The sequence below is a fragment of the Periplaneta americana genome, chromosome 8, assembly GCF_040183065.1.
Source record: "Periplaneta americana isolate PAMFEO1 chromosome 8, P.americana_PAMFEO1_priV1, whole genome shotgun sequence".
Taxonomy (NCBI): domain Eukaryota; kingdom Metazoa; phylum Arthropoda; class Insecta; order Blattodea; family Blattidae; genus Periplaneta; species Periplaneta americana.
In genome coordinates, this window is record NC_091124.1 from 62,785,348 (window position 1) to 62,802,010 (window position 16,663).

Here is a 16,663-nt window from a genome sequence, read left to right on the forward strand (position 1 = left end):
GACATACTGTTGAGGACATGAAATTGCTGCGAAGATAATGGATACTTCTCCCCGGTGTATAAGTTGGGTTGTTTTCCTTATTAACCACTGACAAAAGCCTTTTATTTCGCTGCAATGGTCTTTTATCCACCCACTGCAATAGTAACCCGAGATTTGATCCTCTTTTAGTCTTTTGGTTTGGCCACTCCAATAATATCTTTCCATAAGTGTAATGATTTAGGAGCCAGGGTGAAAATACGCGTCGCCTAGATGTCATTCAGACTTTTACTCTGATTACGTAGAACCAAAAATGAATATATTTAGACTCCTATAACAATAAAGTCATGCATTATTGAAGTCATGAAAGTGCTGCTAGTGCACTCTGATTTCATAGAAACAAAACAAGTATTTAAACACCTGCGATGGTGAAGTCATGTGGAGTGTAAATTTTCATTTCAACAAGTTTTACTGCACAACCAAGCGAAGAACTAGTGCATGATCGATCTGCTTACAAGTTTAACTGCCGACATGCTGAAAGAAATTTAGTTATAACTAAGATGACTAACACTGAAGTCGAAACTAGTCAACTGAGTAATTTAACAGTTAGTTTTCATTTCAACACTAGAAGTTGTTATTATAACTAAATCCTTAAGTATTATTTTAAATTATTTTCATTTATATCATATTATTAAACCAAATAAACCCTTAAAGTGTATTTTTCCTGCAAATATTTCAATTTTTAGCGCATATTTCAACAGTTTTTACTGTGTAGTTGCATACATATTTTCAGAGTTTTTAGTGCATAAAGTTCTGTGGCCTTCACATAGCACTGTAAATGTCTTGGAAACACACAGTTCAGAAAATTGAGATCAATTTTATCAGAATAGACTCTTCCTCCATTTATAATTTCTTTTCAGAACATGTATACATGCTTCATTTTGAAAATTGTATCTTTCAGTTTTAAATAATATTTAGCCATTTACTTAGAGCTGAAAGGATGCATCTTCAATTGTGAAAAAGTCTATAAAAACGGTATCTTAATGTAATAATGTGCATGAAAAGTATGAAGTAGTCGGAACTTTAAGTGGATCACTCTGTAATTATTAATTCGGAACTAATGTATAGAATTTATATATAACACCCTAAATTATTAAGTGCAGTGTAAAGGATTAAACTGACTTATGATTCAGATACGAAATATTAAGAAAATACAAGTGTTGATTATTTTTTCAACAATCTACTGTTGGTGGGATTTCTAAAATTGGGTGTATGCTTTGGAATTGAAAAAAATCATTGCGTAACATAGAATGTAAATATTTATTAGTAAAACGAAAACAATATTTGTAATATTTACAAACAAAATGTGTAAGACCAACTCTTTTCACAATAATATATTGTTCGGGAGAATTACTCATGGACATTTTATTTCATTTCCACAATCTTACTCCTAAATAATAAAAGAAGCAATAGACACACAAAACACATGTATTAGAAATTACAATCAGTCTTCATAAATATATACTCTGAATATTTTCTTTCTTCTCGAAATTTTACCCCTTCCCCATCCTTGTGGTCCATGACATTAAATATTATTTTGTACTTTGTTTTTTTCTTTCTTCAGATTTGTTTCGTATTACATGGTTTACCTTGCCCCATTAATGCAAATGCAGGGCGAGTCAAACCTAAGGGACTGGCACTCCTGTTGTCTCTGAGCACTACAGCCTGTCAAGTGATGTTTTGCGTAACTAGTGGATTATTTATTTAAGGAAATGAGAATCTTACCTGAATTTCAGAGCAGTCCTCCATTACACATGGTGTAGCAAGAAATTATAGTGCCAAATTAACATGCTTCATATTCTGACAAAGTAGATAAAGAAGATACATACAGTGACGGATTTAGGCCTAGGCAACCTAGGTAGTTGCCTAGGACAGCTATTTCCGGGGGGGGGGGCATTTTCTCTATCTCTTTCTCTTCCTTTTTTTTTTTTTTTTTTTAACAGTGAAATTTGTTTTTAAAACACTTATTGGTAAATCTTTTCTGAAGCTTGAACACCCTGTGGAAGTCGGATATTGTTTTATTATCGCATTGTTGCAGTCACAGCGAGAGTAAAAGGAAAGTGTGCAGCTGCATAGATATTCAAGAAGCTTAACAACCAGTTCTCTCATGTGTACCTATGTTAAACATAATATACGGTATATGACCATGGTAATTGCAAATATTACCTAGAAATAATTTAACAACCGGTTCGTCCGAACTGGTGCAAACCAGCCGAATATCACCACTACATAATATTGTAATACTGGTATCACGTTATTATACTATGAAATTGCTTAAATTTAAGTGCATGTATAAATAAGAATGCATTATTGAATACCAAATTGTATATGTGTTTATTATTTATCGCTATGAATAGTAACCTCAACTCTGTTACATTTCCAATATATATCGTCAACAATACTATTTAATCATTTTTCAGCATGTGCACTGTATAATTCAATATGAAAAGTTTATTCCGCAAAGAGTTGGAGTTTATTTCTCAATTTACTTTATACTTCCTATCGAAGTAAGAAATACCTACTTGTAATAATTATACCACCAACAAAACCAATGCTTAAAAATAAATCACAGCCTGCCTTTCACAAATCAATTTTGTTTCAACAATGAATAAGTTTGAATATGTTTCTTTGCATCAAGTCTGATATGCTTCATCAGATCAACTTTGATGACATCATCAATAATTTCTCTGTGAAGAAAGTGCAAAGGAAATCTTTATAATTCACAAGTAAGATGCATGTGTTTTGATTCCAGTAATTTATTGTTTCCTGAATTGTAACATTTCATTTAAACTAAATATCATTTGTATAATAGTTGCTCATAAACTGTTTGTGGGAGTTGGGGGATGGCAAATTTTAGCACTATACCTAAATCTGGCCCTGAGTACATGCTGATAAACTAAACCTGCAGACTTACGAAATGTATTTCTTTATATTCCAAATGCCTTTCTTCACATTATTCAACTCTTAATGACTTTGTGCGATTGAACACACTTATTGATTGTGATATGGTGGTTACCTCCCAACAATAGCTGCTGCAAGAATACATGTTAGCTAATTCATCCTACGTCACTTATGCCACTTCTTGCTCTATCTTCTAAGCATTAATTTCTTGCAAGTAATTTTTGTATCTTTTTAAACCATTTTGCCTTGAGATGATTCCAGTTTTATTAGGAGTCACATGATCTGTACTCTTTTCTCTGATACTGTTTCTTGTATTATAAATAATCAAACCATGAAAGTATATGGAGTAAAAATTATCATATTTCTGTATACTACAAATGAATTGGCATGTAAATGAAATTAACGTGGAAAAGAAAAAAAAAGCAATGAAAAACGCCCAGCAGTTAGAAAAATGGTCACACACGGACAAATATACAGCTCCCATGAAAGTTCTGAAAGTCTTGTGACCATTGAGATTTAACGGCAGGTATCGGTTTCCTGGTCAGGTGTAAAGTCCATTTCCAAAACATTTCTCTCTGTCAGTCAGTCATTCGCTCGCGCTCTAATAAGTACTTGTAGTTAGTCACTGTGTTACATTATGGAAGTTTCAAAAATATTCAATGGTAGCATTTATAAGTACACACAACAAACTCCGAAGATTGGAATGGGCTGGGCAAATCAACAGAATGGAGAACCAGAGGATACCTAGGAAAATAATGGAGGGAAGGATATATGGTAAAAGACCGATAGGCAGACCGAAGGATAGATGGGCTGATGCAGCGACAGTGGATGCTAGACAAGTTTTGGGAGTAACGGCATGGAAGAGAACATCACTGGACAGATCTGATTGGAAGAGGAGAATAGAGTAGGTCAAGGCCCAATTTGGGCTGTAGTACCATAGTAAAAGAAGAAGCATTTATAAGTATATGTATGTGTATTTAATTTGTGTATATATGTAGAGTTAGCTTGTTTATAAATTACAATAAAATCGTTAATGAAATGGCTCCAGTTATTTCAAAATTAAAAGAGAGGAAGTTTCATAGTTAAACCAAAGAAGTTGTAAACAGTGTATTGGTGTTTATGCCTACAATCTTCTCAAGGAACTGAAATTTCTCTACATAAAGTGCAAGAGCGAATGGCAGTGGCTACAGGCGTGGCCCATGGTAGTGTCCAAAAAATTGTAACAGAAATGAGGAAACTAGAGTGTGGCAATGGTACATCTTTTGAAACACCGGATAAGAGAAGAAATAACCTAAAAGGAGTGTTCTAAAACTAGACGCATTTGATGAGAGTGTAGTGTGAAGGATAGTGTATGGTTTTTATAATACCAAGAAACATGTTGCAACAGTCACTGCATTAAGAATGAAACTGAAAAACGAAATTGGCTTTAATAGGGGCAGTACTAGTGTTAGAACTCTCCTAAAAAAGGTCTGAGATTTTCTTGGAAGAAAACGAAAACAAATTACGATATTAGACAAAAGAGAATAAACTACTTGAAGCGAATTTCTAATTATCGAGCTGAGGGAAGAAATTTTATATACAGTATCTTGGTGAGTCACCTGCACAGCAAATCTTGAAGCGACAACTCAGCACATGGACTTCTAGCATCAGTGTCAAAGAAACAGTGCCTAATAATGATACGTGCCAGAGGTGAGCAAATGTTTGTCTCAAATACTGTACTAATTTAGAAATCTCAGCAGTGATATGGGAATTAGTATTCTAAAATTAATCAGATTAGTGTTCTCTTCATGAAAATGTTAAAAAGAAATTGAAAATAATGGCAAGATATTAAAATATGCAAGTGCAGACTTCAAGATAACTTTTTTTCAACAATGATGTGACTTTTATTTCTAATTTTAATCACACACCTGTCAACAATGGGTATTCCACTCAACACAGCAACACAGTAGTAGTTATTGCACTCCACCGAACGACACTGACTATTCACGTGGATTATTGAGAAGAACAACAATGTTCTCATAATCTCAATTAATGTTCACAAAACACTATGTACAAAATAAAACTGTCAGTTCACAGTTCGTTCGCCTTGGCTAGTTCTTCTAGCTCACTCACTCAAGCTCACGGTACATCGAACCCAAAACTTTCAAACACAGTTCACTGTACTTCGAACCCAAGACTTCCAGATATGCCGCACTCGCCTGGACGCTGCCACAGTTGCGGATCTACTAAAGTTCACTGCACATCGAACTCAGGTTCACCTTGAAGACTAGCTAGCTCTCTCACAGCTGACAAACTAAACTAAACTGACACACTTGAAGGCTGCTCGCACTTTTTTTTATTAAATCACACGTTCTTGAATCTTCGGTTCGCGTGGCTTTGCGAAACTTCCATATGTTCCCCCCCTGCTCCACGTTATGTTGCACGTTCCCTTGCACTAGATGTGCGTGGAACTTCCCCGACGTGACCAGGTCTTCCAACATGGCGCCACAATATGTAAGTGCAGACTTCAAGATATTCAGAAAACAATCATCAACTTTTTGACGCAGCAGTCACCAACTTTTAAATAGTGACATAGTACACACATCACCAACTCTCAGATACTGGCAACATTTATTGTTAAAATACACAGTAATCTTAGACATTCGTATAGTGAAAGCATATTCAAATACTCAACCATCACTAACTTTCAAGTATACAACAATAACCAATATTCAAGTAGTAAGAAGATACCAAAATGTAAAAGCCATAACTTTGAGGTAATGGCAAGATAGTAAAATACATAGCAGTCATCGATTTTCAAGTAGTGACAAGATATTAAAATACTGTATTTTCTCGAATATTCCGCGCACTTTTTTTTTCCCCCGAAATATATGAATAAAAAATACGGGTGTGTAGCTTATTTGAAATGAAATTGGCAACATTGCCCGATTTTCCTTCCACACAACTCCTAGGTTGTAGTACAGTCTATTATCTTCCCGCACTGATATTTCAAGTGTTTACTTTGTTAAATGGCATTTGGTTTAGCAGCATATGTGTCAGAATCAAGTTCAAGTGTTATAAGCATATAGTTTGTGCGTGTCATATTTTCAATTCTGAAAATGAGTCCCACTAAAGGTATGAATGAGATTGTGATTCTTTACTTGCAGCGAAAAACTTAAAATTATCAAAGCTGCGAAGGAACATGGAAATCATGACACATGTAATTAATGTTGCAGAATAACGTGTAAATATCCGATTAAGCATGGCAACTGACATGCATGCAGTGTGTGTGCATAGGATGGGTTTGAAATGTGTCTTGATAAAATTAATTAACTTACTTATTTATTTATTTTTAAGTTAACTGAATTGTATTTGTGTTTGTTTTTAATTTGTCGTGAATACATTTGCTGAAAGCTTTATTTTTGTAATTTGGTGTGTTTTTTTTGCCTTTCAAAAGTGGGGTGCACAGCTTATTGAAGAGTGTGGCGTATTCGAGAAACTATGATATACATGAATCACAACTTTAAGGTAGTGGCAAAGTATTAAAAAACATATAAATCATTGACTTCAAGTAGTGACGAGATATTGAGATCACAACGATTACAACACTTCAAGTCATTCACTGTCTTAAGAATGAGAGACAGTCATTGCAAACTCCAGTATTGTGCAGCTTAATCGATAGATGGCAGCAAAGAGTGTCATGATACCTACAGTAATGCTATCTTCAGGTCAATATAGGATGCAGCAACATATAGTAACGTGATTTACATACAGATGGCATCAATCTTTCTGAGGAGGCTACAGAACTCTCAGGGGGACAGAGGGGTGTTCATTGCAGACTCCATCAGACCAGGTTTTCTGTAGCTGAATCAATAGATGTCACTAAACAAATCACTATACTTGCAGGAATGCGGTCATGCAGACTTCAAACAGTCATGGTCTGTGGAGAAACTTTCGGGCTTATACCCCGTTGTCTTGGTACTAGTGGCTGACGTTTCATTGGAAGTCCTCTCCCATTGAGACTCCTCCATATATACTAGCTCACACACTGTTTTCATTTCCACTGCTCTGAGGATGACCACAACACAGCAGTCGAAACGTCAGCCACTAGCACCAAGACAACGTGGTATAAGCCCAGAAGTTTCTCCACAGACCATGTACACCAGCCACGGAAGCCTACGCCAATATTCAAACAATCATCACTGTCTAAGGATGTCAGCACAATAAGCCTCAGGCTGTGGTGCAAGCCTTCAAGTCCTCCTCTGTAATAGAAAAAAAAACATATTCTCTTTCATTAAGGTGGATAATCGAGCTTTTATTGTATTTTCAATCGAATTTATGGAGTATGATAATAAGCAAAAAAGTCTATTGAAAGAAGCCCTAAAGAGGAAGTCTAAACTTTCAAAAAGATTGTGCATGTGACAGTACTGCATGGATATATAGATGATATAATTTATAATGGTTATTATTCCATTAGCGAAAGATTGTTGATCATCTGCAGCTCATGCCTGCACCTTGCACTTGTTTCAACTCTTTGCAGGGACTTCGCTGAGTTCTCGCAGTCCCGAACCAAGCTGTACTTCTGCATCAAGTTCCACATTGGCTGCAGCATTGCTCGACTCTCACCAGCACCGATTTGGATACCGCAACAGCAGTGCAGCAGGTCAAGACAGCCGAGTGCGGGGTGCGTGCACAATGCAACTTGCTGCAGTGAATGCAGACAAGTGAGACATCTCGCACACCTCGAGCATTTTTCACTTGTCTGTTATAGATTTAAGATTTCAATGAAGACGATCTAATAATACGGAATTGTACATAATGTTGCTTTCTGAACTGAACTGTAGGAAATTCCTGTTTGTTGAGAAAGTCATTAAGAGATTTTTAGGAAAATTTTCTGTCCAAAATGCATGTCGTCAAAAGTTTTATCAGAAAATACTCTATGTGTATGGTTGTTTAATGATGAACAACTCAGTGACTTGAAACATTACTATCAAGAAATTGTTACTGGAATAACCTTCGTACTTCTCGAACTTATTTTGTCAGTACAAAAAATCGTATATGAAAGAGGCCCACTATGTACAGTAATGATTGGCACATCTTGTTGTGAAATGAGCGGACCCGGGTCCAAATCCTGGTTGGGGCAAGTTACCTGGTTGAGGTTTCTTCTGGGGTTTTGCCTCAACCCATTAAGAGCAAATGCTGGGTAACTTTCGGTGCTGGATGCTGAACTCATCTTGCGAGCATTATCACTAGAGCCTGGATGTTAGGCAAAATACCTTTTTTAAACTGAGTGTATATATGAAAGACCTATTAGAGATAAACACGTTTCCACACATTTGGAAATGATAGGCCCAATTTTTATTTTGCCTTTTTTGCCTATTTTAGCTCCCGTTGCCTATTTTAAGGTTAAATGCCTTTTTTTTTTTAGCCTTTTTACGTTATTGTACATTTTCTATATTTTAATGCATTTAAAGTAAACCGCACATAAATTATATCAAAAAACAAAAAAGAACGGTTGTACAAATTAAAAAAAATATTTTTCACCTCACAAATATTTGCTGAGAATCTTATTCTCCAGCAATACATGTTTCCAATAAGTCGTAAACTTTTCTCCCCTACCGATTCCATCTTTAATGCCACTTAACAAAGATGTTTGAACGGTATAACTCTCAGTGCTCGGGTCATTTCAGGGTTTACCACTGAAAGAAAGGGGATGAGGGAAATATTAAAAGCAAGTCTCCAGATCCCGTTACTGTTGTCGCTTGCATGCACAAGTCATGTGTACTTTGAAGTCCCTGATCCCTTCTCACACCCCTCTTTTTGAGACAATACACAGTCTGTTTTTTCCGATCTCTGAAAGAAAGAGAGACAGTCCTTCTGAAATAAGTTGTTTTAAGTTTGCTCCAATCACTTCAGTAGAAAGATCTTTTTCCACCATGAAAAACATTCTCTCTGACAGACAGCTCACTATGACAGTTGACAACTTAAAAAAGCGTCTTGCGAAATGTAACCAAGGAAAGTGAGTACCGTATGGGATAGTTTATGAAGTATTTGTCTATTTCCATGAATAATAAATGCCTATTTCACTGCCTATTTTTACTATTTTTAGTGCCTATATCCCTGCCTATTTTAACCAAAATAAATGCCTAAACATCCGGGCTCTTAATTATCACCATCTCACTGAGATGCTAGATAATCATAGCAGTTGATAAAGCGTCGTATTAAAAAATAAAGGACTGTTCACTTTTCTCAACTTGTATTGAAGGGAGACGAACACGCATTTATGCATTGAAAATTATCTTGCTCAGTAGGATGATGTGTGTCAGCCACGAAAGATATTAGAAGGTGACTGGCATAGGTCAAACAAAGATTATCTATTATCAACTGCTAACAGCTATTTCTCAAAGTTTCGATATTTTATCAGATGTGTCTCAGTGCTAGGAAGATGATAGCATGCTTACAGAGAGCAAAAATGTTGTGCAGCAGATCCACCCTCCACTGATCACTCAATAGATTCTCAAGTGGTAGTACAGGTTCGATCCCCAACCAGGTCGTGGTGGAATTTGTGGTGGACGAAGGAGATGTTGCAGAGGGTTTTCTCGGAGTACTCCCATTTCGCTCTATCATTCCACCAACACTTTCCACCTTCTCTCATTTCATCTATTATCTGTAGTAGTTAAAATTAGCCTGGTGTGAAGTCTGGAAATAGTATAGGCTTCCAGTAGTGTTACAGGAAGGGCTTATCAGATACTCGTTTGAGGATGGGACCCGGCTTTGTTAGGGCTAAGGCAAGACAGCCCACCTGTCAGCTTCAGATTCACGTTAACCACCCAGACCATCTGTCATACTTGGTCAATGATCGCTATATAGGGCGCACAATGGGCCAAAATGTAAGGATCTGTCCCAGGTCTGGCCCTCGAAAAGTAAAGCCAAGCCAAGTCAAGATACAAGATATGTCATTGACTTGACAGATGACTATGACATTTATATGTCAGGAATTTGCCGGATCCTGCAAAGAATACGTCTGGCCAAAAACCAAGTTTGATGTAAAGTGTTCTTTTCTGCCCTTTGTTCCAGTGGAAATAATAGGAATTGAATGAATGTGGCACTTATATCTTCACAGCAGACACAATTGAGAATGGAGTATGTTCTTATGAAAACATTAATGAACTTATTGACATGAAATCAAAAACTTTTCCTGAAAGTGAGTCAGTGTAGGCCAGTGTTTTTCAATTTTTTCAACATGTGGCACACTAAAGGTGTAATTTAAAATCCCACGGCACACTCATATAATCTAAACTAGTGGTCCCCAATCAGTGAAGGTATTTTGAGGGTTTTAGGAGGGAATGTGTTTACTTAATGTTAACTTGTGCCACGTTTGCTGAATGTGGACTCTTGTGGACTCAGTATTGTACTGCTCTTTTCACTTTTATTTTTCCATTTTTGCTACAGCCTTTACTATTTTCATTTTCTTACGACACACCAGTTGAAAATGGTTGATGCAGGCCTATCAGTATTTCTATTTAACAAACAAAAAGGAGAAAAGTATACATTAAGCACTTGAATTACATCGAGATTGTCGTATTGAGATTTTCATTTTCATTTCATTTCATAAGTGTTCTGCCCAAGGGCAGGTCTTTCACTGCAAACCCATCATTCTCCAATCTTTCCTATTTTCTGCCTTCCTCTTAGTCCCCACATATGATCCACATATCTTAATGTCGTCTATCATTTGATATCATCTTCTACCCCGAACTCTTCTCCCATTCACCATTCCTTCCAGTGCATCCTTCAGTAGGCAGTTCCTTCTCAGTCAGTGACCCAACCAATTCATTTTTCTCTTTCTGATCAATTTTAGCATCATTCTTTCTTTACCCACTCTTTCCAACACACCTTCATTTCTTATTCTGTCTGTCTATTTCACACGCTCCATTTTTCTCCATATTCACATTTCAAATGCTTCTATTCATTTCTCTTCATTTCGTCATAATGTTTATGTTTCTGTCCCAGACAATGCCACACTCCACTCAAAGCATTTCAATAGCCTCTTCCTTACTTCTTTTTCCAGAGGTCTGCAGAAGATGCTCCTTTTCTTATTAAAAGTTCCTTTGCCATTGCTATCCTCCTTTTGGCTTCCTGACAGCAGCTCATGTTACTACTTATAGTACATACCACGTATTTGAAGCTGTTCACTTGCTCTACTGTCTCATTAATAATTCGCAAGTTTACCCTATCTTCTTTATTTTTCTTGCGACAGCCATGATCTTCGTCTTATTTGCGTAGTGACATAAAATTAAGGTGACCAGATTTTCAAGTTCTAAAATTGGGACATCTGGAAAAGTGGTGATATTAAATGAATGGCAAACTTTTTATATAAATTTACATTAGAAATATAAATACGCATAAAAATAACAGTCAAGTTCAGAATGGAGTGAGTTGATCTGCTGTGTTCTTGAGTTTTCATTATATGTTGGATCCGATCACACTACCCTATTATCTTAGTTGTCTCTTGAGTGATGTCTTATTGTTGTCGTTTATGAGGTTCAAACTTGTCTTCGGACGTTGCTTTCTTATCTTTCTCCTTGAGAATAACTGCTCTTCCGCTATGCTCATCAGCTCTTATGTCGCATCACTCTGGGTTTCTGATTTGGCCTGCAATGGTTAGGTTGCCTCTCTTGGGCTTTTTCTTGGTTTTTTTATGAAATTAGTTTCCTTGATCTTTAGCTGTTTTTTTATAATTACACTTTCCTTTTCTCTGCATAGAGATTTAGATTTTCCTTGGAAATATATGTTCGTCTCTGTGCAGGACTTTGAATGGAATTCATTCTCTGTTTGTAGCATTCAGCATCAAATCAAGGTTTGGCTGTCTTTTACCTCTGGGGGATGAGTGTTGATTATGTATAGTTTTCTATTTTTCTTCAGAGCAGGCTCTAGTTGGCTCTTTTTAAAGAGGGCTGAAGCTTCGTCAATTGCATGTTTTCCGGTTTCCAGTAATTGTGTTCCCTACAGCTTTCTTGAGACTTAACTGTTGGCTTCTCTGCTTTGTTAGTATAATTGTTGATTCTCTCAGTACATGTTTTCTTAGAATAGCAGCTGATGAGGAGGAGAGTACTTGTTGTCATATGAGTGTTACGAAAATGCAAACTTGTAGTGTCGGGTTACTATACCACAAAGAATGAAAACTTTTAGTCACTTAGCCAATCATAAAATCTCTCTCAGTCCAATCACAGTGCATTGGAATACTGGCACTGCCAGCTTCTCTCATTGGATACCACCCATATTCAATTCGATATTGAAGGAAATGAGATACTAGCAACATCGGTAGTGACAACTGACTATAGCCTATTGCCACTTTACAATTCACATCCCATAAAAAGATTATTATGAATGTAGAAAAATCTAAATCGAGACAAAACATGACATCTTGACAAAATCTGGGACAAATTAGTGTCCCGAAATGCCTTCAAAAAATTCTGGGACAGGTGGTTTAAATTCGGAACTGTCCCAAAAAAATCGGGACAGGTGGTCACCTTACATAAAATTATCATTTTAGATTATCGTGATTTGAATTTGAAGTTAGTACATAAAATTATCGTTTTAGACTATCGTGATTTGAATTTGAAGTTAGTAACAATAATGAAATTTAAGATCTGAAATGATCATCCATTCTTTTCAGTTTTGTGTAAATTTCGTAATTTCATTTTGAGATAATCTTTTTGTTAAGCCCCTAAATAATTCCACCAAAACTCAATACAATCTCCTACATGCCCATAATGATTTCAGTTAATTAATGCTTAATTGAATCATGTGTTAATATTTTAATCAAATCTCCTGTCCATTTAATCCATTAAGTCATTTCTGAACTCAGATACTTGTTATCATTAACTCATCTGAACAGTTTGTAATCTCACAAACATTCATTCATAAAAAGTGGATGGATTTAATTATGAATTTAAAAAACAAGTCCAATGTTGTACAGAGAAAGTAGTGATAGCAATCTCAGAAGTTGGCACCAACAATTGAATCTTCAGATATAATGCAATAATGGTGATACTGCATTTGGTTTGGATTTATCTTTTATTATTATTATTATTATTATTATTATTATTAATTGAGAAAAATAGAGGTTTGTATGCGTGCTGTTAATTCTGTTCCAGGCACAGATGGGATTCGTGTGTGGTTTGCAAGCAATGAATCATCATCAACTGACGCTGGCCTGCACGGCATCTCTCCCCGGCCACTCAAGAAGCTGTCATTCAAGACTACAGCTCGCAGATCCTTGACTACCAAGACTGAGTCGATCTCTTTGACTCCGCCTGACAGTCCCACTACTAAAAAATCAAAATGAAGCATAATAGTAATCTACGTCTTAGGTACAAACAGTAATAGAGTGTTACTACTTCTAAGTCTGCTGCTTAGGTTTAATAGGTAATGCCGAGGATCTGAGAATGTAACATCACGTTCCATTTTTGAATCCTTTTTTATACTTTTAAGGGTACATGTTTTTTGTACCCATATCATATTTACTGTTGTCTGGCAGATTGTTTTAGTATTTATAAATGAAAAATGCAGGACCAGAACAAGAATTTTTTACTCTGTGAAACGTGTGGAGCAGGCAAAGATGCCCCAGTTCCTACACTAAATGTTTTGTATTGAAGAGCAGCAGGTGAGTATGCGTTTCCATCATTAATAGATGTGAATTTTTCTATTCGTAAATAACAAAGTGTGGACTGAAAAAGACTGTGAAGTGAGTGCTTGAGTAAATAATCAAATTAATTTGTGAATTAATTAATTAGGGAGTCGATGACACATGTAGACACCATTAATTTATTCTGTGTAGAGACATTGTTAAAGTTACTGGTATAATCAGTAATGTTAATTAATGATGGCAAGAAATGCAATTGCTTGATGGTAATTTTCTCAGAATTCAGTGGTACAACGTAGCAATGCTATAAATGATACAATGTTTAAGTATAGCAGTACTTTCTTATACGTTTCAGTCCACGGCTGCTGAATTTCGCAGCTCGAAGATGTATATATTAACAAGAGAGCTGCATACACATTATCTGTATTGAAATTACAGTTTTCACATTCCTAAAATGATTGTATGCATGATAATGTGTATGTGTCTATGCATCCCAGTTCTTAGCATTTTTAATGTAGTGTTACTTTAACAAGATAATATAATAGTACCATATTTATTTACATAACGATTATTACTGCCTTCTTGTAAACTATTTATTTAGATTCAGTGATATAATAAGGCATCGACATACTTGTTCCCATTCCTGGAATCTTTCAGTGTGATTGCCGTGAAGGCAAATTGTATATAAGCAAATACAGTAATAATTTTATAGAGTGGCATTTATAATGAAAACAAAGCCAAATTTAGTATTCTGAGGAGGTTATGGTGTAAATGAAACGCAGAATTTGGCTTGCACAGCCAGACTCTTGAGACTGGGAATTGTTTGGCAAATAAATGTAAATTAAGATAACTTTATTGTAAATTGTTTCAGTGCGACAGGTGTGAGTGTGGAGTGATCCATGCTGTGCGCCAAAGACTTGCTTACAGCACTGTCTTGTAATATCACCAGCCTGGTGAATTTTTGTCTTCCGTGTCGAGAGGGTGTTCACTGATAATAGAATAATCTCCATGATTGAAAAAACCCTCATCTTGCTAACCTTATTAATGACTTAAGCTGCTTGGACCAGTACACAATCAAATTATCGTCAAATTCAGTGCTTCACAAGACTTTTCAAGACTTGACAATTCTTTGAAGGAAATGACCAATGAGTCGAAAATACTGTGGTGCCAATAACCACAAAAAACATGGCAACCTGGTCGAGAAAAGTTCTTTGCGAGTTACTCTATTATATGAATTAAACCCTTGAGTTACGTGAAATACCACTATAAAATAAAGAAAAATAATGCGTATGAGGATATTGCAAGGCAGATATCTTGAATATTACATGTTTTTTTTTTTTTAATTACAAAAATTCTGATCTATAACCTAGGTGAATATTAATCGTTAATATTTTGTTTTAAAACAATATGCAGTCGTAATATTCTTCATTTTAGGGTACCGTACAGTTAAGTAATACAAATATTGTTTTGTATAGACTGATTATTCTCCAAAAAATTTACATATTTATATTATATATTTGGTGGGTAGGCCCACATGGGTTACAGTGAACTTGAAACACAGGTTTTAATCTTGTGAAATCTTTAGTAATATGAAATCTTTTCCAATATTGATCAGTCTTTAACAGGCTTTTTTTTTTTTTTTTTTGCAAAGTATGAATTGGAAGAAAAATTGATCGTGTATAAGCAGCTTTAAATGTGCTACATTAGCAGTTAATGCATACAATGCAATAAAAGAAAATACGAATGCTGTGACTGTTTCGTACAGATAAATGATATATTTTCAAAATTTCATTTTTAGCTACCACAGCAGTTATATTACCATAAAAAGTGCATTTTTTAAACGTAAACACAAACTTTCATGTCTGTCCCAAGCTGACATGAATTTGGACGTTGCCATAGTTTTTCAACTTTTTAAAATATAAGCTGAAGAGGATTATTTTGCTTGACTGCCAATTTAGCACTTAATTTTTTCTCATAATAAACTGCTGTTTTTGTACTTACGTAGAATCAGATTTTTTTATAATAGGCTACTCTTTTAACCTTTTCGTTAATTAATACAAAGACAAATCTCTTTTATGTGAGTCTTCAACTCACGTGGTTAATTAGGAAGCATGTTACACCACCCAACAGTTGTCATCAGAGAGCAAGGTTCAGCAACCAATGGAATGAAATCAGTTTCTATCCACATACTTATTACAGTGCCTACCTCTAGTGGGACTGGTTGCTCTTGTTCCTCCATGCAATTTCAAGAGTAGAGCGGCAACATTATGTCTCCACAGTATTGAAATTATATTCTGTGGCTAATTATTGCGTCCTGATAACAGTGAGACTGTACAGGATTCCATTGTACACGATTTGAGAAACGACCTTCTTTGAAATACATAGTGGCTTCGTCTGTCTAAGGGCATGGATCCTGTCGAGAATATCTGTGGTGAGAATCATATACAAGATGTGTAACACACTAAAAAAAAGCCTCGAAGCACAGTGTTATCACTTATCAGAATATATATTTTGTTTTTAGTTCAATTTAATCTTTTCAATAAATGTTTTTCACATCAAAATATGATTTCTTTCATACTGCGTTCTCCATTTATCTGTAATCACCATGATGTAATGGAAGCCAAAATGCTGCAAAACTTTGTTTGCTTTGTGTGAAGATTTTGCTTTGATACTTTCTGTTTTCCACAAGAAAAATCTGGAAGATAACTGCTGTCTTTGTAGTTGTTTAGTGAATTGACTAAATATCTTATTTCATTTCATTTCATTTATTATATTCCATAGATCTTACATGAGCAATGAAGCTTTAAGATGTGGAATAAGTAAAAATTTTACAATATTACAATTACAATTTTTACAATATTTTACAGTTTTACAATTTTGTAATTTTCTATAATTTTTTACAATATTTTGGGGAGCTGTAGTGAGACGATGTGAGGCCCGAGGATTCACCAAAAGATTACCCGGCATTTGCCTTATGGTTGGGGAAAACCTCGGTAAAAACCCAACCAGGTAATCAGACCAAAGGGGGTGAAATGAAGTGAGGCCGAGGACTCGCCATAGACCATCCGGCCTCAGTCCCATGGCTGGGGAAGACCAGCGGGC

General features: G+C 35.6%; 1 protein-coding gene across 6 annotated transcripts in view; it reads left to right on the plus strand.

The window, feature by feature from the left end:
- The window catches only part of LOC138704760 (probable Rho GTPase-activating protein CG5521), a 126,087-nt gene extending 111,671 nt beyond the window's left edge, over positions 1 to 14,416 (plus strand). For 5 of the 6 annotated variants that reach the window (XM_069832965.1, XM_069832968.1, XM_069832966.1 and 2 more), the window contains 2 exons: positions 7,457 to 7,600; positions 13,074 to 13,404. In XM_069832965.1, coding sequence (XP_069689066.1) covers positions 7,457 to 7,600; positions 13,074 to 13,264 — 335 coding nt within the window. In that variant the 3' untranslated portion in view covers positions 13,265 to 13,404. Of the gene's footprint in view, positions 1 to 7,456; positions 7,601 to 13,073 lie in introns of all 6 variants that reach the window. The other variant, XM_069832969.1, reaches the window with a different exon arrangement.
- Positions 14,417 to 16,663: the final 2,247 nt, after the last annotated feature.